General features: G+C 36.3%; 1 protein-coding gene across 3 annotated transcripts; it reads right to left on the reverse strand.

The window, feature by feature from the left end:
* Positions 1-403: 403 nt before the first annotated feature.
* Positions 404-7,028, reverse strand: LOC121262937 (tRNA (adenine(58)-N(1))-methyltransferase non-catalytic subunit trm6). Of its 3 annotated transcripts, none has more exons than XM_041165644.1 (14): positions 6,642-7,028; positions 6,421-6,548; positions 5,649-5,769; positions 5,337-5,418; positions 5,167-5,237; positions 4,356-4,397; positions 3,773-3,897; positions 3,156-3,249; positions 2,913-3,015; positions 2,661-2,836; positions 2,481-2,586; positions 2,267-2,314; positions 1,624-1,710; positions 404-909 (listed from the first exon to the last, which is right to left on the reverse strand). In XM_041165644.1, the coding sequence occupies exons 1-14, from the start codon at positions 6,764-6,766 to the stop codon at positions 823-825; spliced, it is 1,395 nt and encodes a 464-aa protein (XP_041021578.1). In that variant the 5' UTR covers positions 6,767-7,028; the 3' UTR covers positions 404-822. The 3 variants fall into 3 exon arrangements, 2 of the variants coding, with proteins under 2 accessions (XP_041021578.1, XP_041021579.1); XR_005940181.1 differs by having other exon boundaries at positions 866-909; positions 2,267-2,357; XM_041165645.1 differs by lacking the exon at positions 2,267-2,314 and having other exon boundaries at positions 6,642-7,024.

The following is a 7,028-nucleotide window of genomic DNA, read 5'->3' on the forward strand; positions in this document are numbered from 1 at the left end:
TTTGCCACTAATAAATTTGTGTTCTTTAAATATTTAAAAAATATTTTTAAAAAAAAGAATAAACTAGTGGTCACATCCAGCACTAAGAATTGAGAGTAGCACGACCCAACAATTTCATGCCTCTTTGGGAAAAAACACAAGTTTATTTTGGAATTTATTCATACAGGATGTGTTAAAACATGTGAATCTCAAATTTATAGGTTTTCTATTAAATTCATAATTATTCTAATATGTAAGTTTAATCACATTCCCCAAATCCAAACACATTCCTGAAAATGTGACTGCTGAATAAAATGCAAGATTATCTTAACTAAACGTCCCATCGAAGGAAACCCAAAGAGAGATGAGAACAGCAATCTTGTTGAAACATAACCTGGCCGAACAAGAAACATGGCAGCCTTCTTGAATTGAGCTTTCATTAACTTTAAAAACCAAAGCCAGACCAGACCTAACGTGGCTTCTAAAATCTTAAAAAGGAACATTATCAGATCATTCCATTGTACATGGTCCTAACTCCTAGACCCAGGGGAAAAAAATGGGGAGACAAAATGTGTTGTACATTGTCGGATAATTCAAGTGCACGACTAGATATAAATACTGGAGCAACTGGACATTATGATAAGTTGAAACTGAAAACCGCCATAACTAGCAAATAGAATGTCCACCAGAACGCAACCATGCAAGAAAAAAATGCAGCAGTTGCAAGTTTACAGAAAATGAAAGCTAGTGTACATTCCACAGATATCTGTTTTCCATGCCAGTGACGAAGCAACACGAGCAAATGGCCAAGAACTGAGCAATTTAGCTCCTTTGTAGCCGGGATTAGCTGCTACATATTTTAGTCCCGCTAAGAATATATCCACCAAATGCATTCATTTGCATGCATGGATGAGTTCTTGATGGAAGCACCTACAAAATTGTCAATATTAAGAGGTAGGTCAAAAGGCAGCTTCCTAATCTCATTTGAAGAACTACATTCCACGTATTCCCTTGCATGATAATATCAGACACCAATCATTGTGACAAAATGAGGAAGCTGCCAATGTATAAAACTCAGCATCATGTCATACATACGAACAGCATCTGCGATCTATGTAGCCAATAACTAAACAAGATGAATGATGGATCTTTTCCTGGAAGCATTGTACAATTCTAAAAGAAAGACCCCTTACTGGGTTCTATACATCATAATATTTTCCACTACCACAATACTAGGTGACTAGTAACATACAACAAAATGTAGGATACTATTTTCTTAAAGCAGCAACATCCCACTCCAAAAGGAAGAACCTAAATGTTTGTCAAAATTCTGCATCCTTTGCTTGTTTAGGCCATGGCATCGTCCTACGGCATCCCACACTTAGCCTGTGACAGTCTCTCTCTCACACACACACACACAAAACACACACACACTCACCCATCCACACCAACACATAAAAACTATGTGAATTGGGCAAAGAATATTATAATATTAAAATGGATTCTTGCCACATAAGAAATCTCCAAAACTTCTTTTGCTCTGGAAGATTTGAACAATGAATATTTAATTCAACACATCTGCAATAGGTATAGATCATAAACAAGAACTGCCAAACTAATGTACATCAAAACCAAACAGAATACCTGATATTCACGCAACCAAGGTTCTGAAATTTGCAAGCCAATTGCCATTTTCCCAAGCTGCAGGTTGTGCATGCAAGTTGCAAGAGGCTGCATTCAAACAGAAGTAGTAGTTTAGATTCTTCTCCTCTCAGTAAATGAATTCCTATCCCTGAATCAAATTAATTTTTTAAGATGACTAATGAGAAATTGTGTGCACAGGATGTGTGCTAATGGCCCATCTAAGAAATGAGAAACCAAATCAATATTAAGGGTGTGCAGTAGCTACAATCTATTAACCCAAATCACTATAAACCAATTCAAGAGTTACATGCCCATGAGAGGAAGTTGCAGGCTCATTTCATTCATAATAGTTGCAAATGAACTGTTGGTAAACTTAGCTCAAGCCTTTCAGATATAAAAATCTACAGAGATTGTTGTGCCACAATTATCACTGTAATATTTTCTTTGATTAGTAATCATCACTGTAATTAGCAATGCTCTTGTATATGTCCCGTATACTCGGGCCTTTGTCTATTTTATGCTCAATAAAATTTTGTTTAGCAATAAAAAGAAAAAAAATATCACTGTAATATTACTCCACATATTTTGGAGTTGATCATGGAAATTCTTTTCCTCAACTACTCCAAATCTGATAGCAGCTCACCATCATGAGAATACAGCTTGGCATTAAGCTGGAGTCACATGGGGCAACCTGTGAAGCATCCATGGCGGCTTAGAAGATCCATGGCATACTTCTGGTGAGTTAAATGTGTAAACATTTTTTTTGGATTACAAGAATCAGCATCCCAAAACAGGTGACTAAAAGAACGAACAATATAGTAAAAAATATATCAATACCAAGAGTTCAGAGGACTGACCTGAAGATATTGATGATAAATCGCAAAAGGAGCTGAATTTGATAGAAGTGGCCAAATATCTTGAAGCAGGCTCCAAATATCAAGCTCTGGCGCGGCAATTATTAGGCTGCATGTTTTTGAAAGAACCGTCAATTAAATGCTTCCTTCAACTAGTAAGCCAAAGGTTAAATGTGTAGATACCTAGAGAAACCATTTTCCTTCCACAACTCAATGGCCTGTCGAGAAGCCTTATTTCCAGCCTTCGTAGATTTGCCCATTTTATTTACAAGAGAAACGGCATTCTCAGGTACAGGAACTGAGACCTCCTTTTCAGATGGAGAAATTTCTTCCATGCTGACTGATGAAGACATTTGAGGCTGCACAAATCAATCTTATGACACAATCAGGGGACTGTAAACAAAATATATGAGCAATACGTCAGAGCCCACTTACATTTGACAGGCATTCCATGTTAAGTTCATTTTCCTGCTGGTGAATTTGTTCAAGAGTTACGGTCGGGGTTAAAGAGAGCTCAGTGAGAGCAGACCGTACAATCCTGGACCAAATAAATTTAATAAAAAGAAAAAAAAAATGTAGTACTCAGCAACATGGTGATAACTTGCTTCCAATAAGGGAAAAAAAGAACCACAAGTAATGGCAACTCCAAGATATGGAAGAACTCAAAGCTAAATTTACCTATTACAAACTTCATCGCTGAAGTTAAATATTCTTACTATATCCATAGGATAGGGTGTACCTCCGAGATATGTGCCACAAACATAACCAGTGCCTGTCACACCGACAAATCATTCAACAACCAAGAATATATGCAAAAATCGCTCTCAATAAATGAGTCAACCATAACAAAGAAATTTCCTGCAGACAGCAAAGACTATATAGATCCAACTCTAAAATGGAGCATGCAGACAAATGTTGGGAGAACTTCTAGTCCATGCTATCAGGAAAAGTAGCATTTTGAAATGTTACCAAAACGAGATGTAAAAAATGTAAATGTGTTAATGTGAGTAAATCCAGATAATGAAAGAACTTCACGTATTAATGGAAGAACTTCTAGTCCGTGCTATGATCTCTTTTCTTTTTTTTTTTTTTGGGGGGGGGGGGGGGGGGGGGGGGATGGGGAGAGTATCTATCTAATTAAAAGAAAGAACTCCACGTTTAGTTTGTGATTTCTTTTCTCTTTTATTCAATCTTTTAGGCTGATATTCATTTTCATTGTTCTAAACTTTCGCTTAGTACGCAAATTCCAAATCCAGATAATGAAACCCAATTTAAGAGCTTCAGCATAGAAAAACCTCCTAAACGTTCTGCCACAGCACCAGTTAGAAGGCCACCAACCATATCCACTACGAGAACATCAGAATTTGCAGAAACATTAGCCATGGAAAGCAGAAGAGATAATGTATCCACGCGCAAGAATCTGATTCACAGGAAAACAGGAATAAATAGCAAGAAGTATAGAAGAGAAGCCCCCCCCCAAAAAAAAAAAAAAAAAAAAAAGAAAAAAAAAACTTGGAAAGCTAACTGTCACATTAATCAACAGAAGTAAAAAATAAGAAAGAAAGACATGGTCTTTCCAAATTATTTTTTAACTCCAGGTTTTTCATATATGCAAGTGCTGTAACTGTTATGAGATTCTCAATGGACTATTTCAACTAAAAAAAGAACAAAATAACAGTTTAAACAATAGTTTTGGAGAGCAGAATATGAAATCTGTAAAGTTAATTTGATTGCCTATTGAAAATATATCATAGCTTCATAGACTGATTCCACAATTTTTCATCAGTCCGGTTAGCTACCTTTCAAGATTTTGATTTCAAGTACAAAAATAGTCCACTCATTTTATCATGTGAATGAGGAAAAAACATGAATCATTACCCAATTCTTGCAGGGTATTTCTTGAAGTATGCCTCACATATGCTGGGGAAAAAACACAAGTCAGAAAATAGAAATTGACTTAAGTCATCAAAATAATTCTAAAGAAATTAACAGAGCCAATCTTCCCAATCATAAATGCCAATGTCCCCCATATCCTCATCCCAACTAAACAAAAATAACAAAATGTTTCTTCAATTTCCTAATGCACTATGATAATTGACTGGTTTATTAACTTATGCTTCCATTTATAGGAAATACTCCACTACAGTCATGAGGAATATGAACCAAGCCACTCAACCCTCAATTTCAAGCTTGTCTTTCAAATGGGACAAGCTTGAATGTAGATATAGCTTGACTCATCAAACTCACAAGCAGCTCGACATTAAACCTTGGCTCGGCTCAATCTTGAGATTAAGCTTGGCTCAGCTCAAAATGTAGATTAGATGAGCTTAGCTCAATCTTGAGATTAAGCTCATATCTTGAGCTTAACTAACATCAAATGGAGAAAAGGCAAAGCTGAAGTCAATAACAAGTCAAGCTTGAACACTATGTCTTTTATAAGTTAAGCTTGAACAACTAAAGCTTGGCTTGGCTCCTCTTAATTGCACAAAGCCTACCACAAGTTTGTTGACGTCATTCAACAGTTAGGAGGAATTTATTAATGCTGGGTATTCATCTTTTGCCTAAGGTAAAGCCATAGAGTTCAAAAGAAAATGCTAGAGGCTTGTTAGGGAATGGCAGCATGTAAATCCACAAACTATCTCGAACAAAGCAATGTCAGCAAATAAAATATCTCGAACAAAGCAAATACCTTCGAGCAACAGGGCGCCTCAAAAGAACTTTGGGTGCATACTTCTTCTGCTTCTTAAGCTTATATTTCTCCTACAAACATTATAAAATCAGTGCTTATAAAAAAAAACATTCTAAAATCAGCTTTTCTCCCAAATAAACACTGTTTGAAAATTTCATTCTCTAACGTACCTGTGAGAAAAGTGTTTTCTTTTCAAATGTAGCACTATTTTTAATAAGAGCATCAACTATTTCATCACCTGTTGCACCCTGTCTGTGAGAAAAATAGCAAGCATTACACAACATTTCTTGAGATAAATATAAAAAACGAAACAAAAACTTGTAACTAGTAGATTTTTCACTCAGCAGATGTCCCTATAGGTTGTTTATCGTAAGATCCTTCTATATTATATGTGACATGCATGAACTCACCTCAGTAGAAACCTAGAAGTAACAGCATGAAGCAACAACATTGGCAGAAAACTTCAGGCATGATGTTCTCACCTTCTCATTGCATCTATATCTTCACAGGTTAGGCTTTGGGCTTTATTATTATCAACTAACGCTCGATTATCTTTGGATATTTCTTGTGATTCAAAGTCCTCTTTCTCCTGAGCATTATTGCCTGCCAAGAAATTCAACCAAAAAGATGCACAAAATGAGGCCAGAAGAACGAACAAGGACCTACAGCTAAAATATGTGAGGAAATTTATAACAAAGAGAAAAAGAAAAATATTAAACGTCACAAACATGAAAAACAGAGATAGAGTTCTAGACTACAGTAACGAAAAAATATACCTACAATACTGCATCCACTAATCCATAGCTAGTTGTATGAGAAGAGAGAAGAATACAATGGCTAAATAAAATGATAAAATGAGAGTAAAGAATATAAACCATTTCTCATTCTGGTTGAATTCTCCATAAAGAAGTGAAAGGAAAGTTTTGATTGAGAAGAGGAAGGGAAACAAAGGGGGCAAAATACATAGTCTTTAACCATCAACTGTCATAGACATGCAATCGTGTACCATACGCTGTGGCTATATCTGAGGACAAAATGGGGTGGTTTCATTCCAGAATAAGACAACTTAAGAACAGAGCATTTTATCGCGTCCTAAACGTCGCGGCTATCTGTTCTTTCTTATATAAAAAAGTTATTTTCCCTGGAGAACTCGACATCAAAGTGGCAAGTGAAGGACTTCAGATGAAGACAGTAAAAAGGTATCGAATTCATTATTTGGAGTCGTAAGAAAGTCAATGCAGATTACAAACAAACCTTCTATGGAGGCAACAAAGCGAGACAAAAACGGCCCTTTGTCTCCGATCTCGATTTGAAAAGAAGAACCAAAAGGACAGCCAATCAGGGGCTGCAGAGAGAAGTTCTTATTCCCAAGTTTGAGTGTCCTGCAAAATCACCCAAGTCTTTATCGATGCCAAATAAGTTTATATGGAAAAGAAAAACAACTTTTGTACGAGGAAAGAAAAAATAGGACTTACGAAGCGGCCGAGAGACGAGCAAAAACCAAACGGTCGCCATCATTGATGTCGAGCAAGACACTGCAACCTTCCCAGGTTACTCTAGGGTTTTGAATTATGCCGGCTTGAGAATTATTTTGGGACATCTCGATTCTTTATTGAAGAAAAATCAACTCTTATGGTGAAGAATATGAAAAACAAAAGATACAATTAAAATGGAAAGCCGAAAGAATTCACTGCGACTGCAGATTTATTTTCTGTTGGATAACAAATTACGGATTGAGTGAAAGAAACTTGAGGGAAGCGTATATATAAATACAAAGTCCAGAAGGAACGCCATTAAAGGTACCAAAACTTCAGAACCCTGATTCTAGGGTTTAACATACTTTTAACTGCTGACAGGCTAAC

Source organism: Juglans microcarpa x Juglans regia, chromosome 4S (genome assembly GCF_004785595.1).
Source record: "Juglans microcarpa x Juglans regia isolate MS1-56 chromosome 4S, Jm3101_v1.0, whole genome shotgun sequence".
Classification (NCBI taxonomy): Eukaryota; Viridiplantae; Streptophyta; class Magnoliopsida; order Fagales; family Juglandaceae; genus Juglans; species Juglans microcarpa x Juglans regia.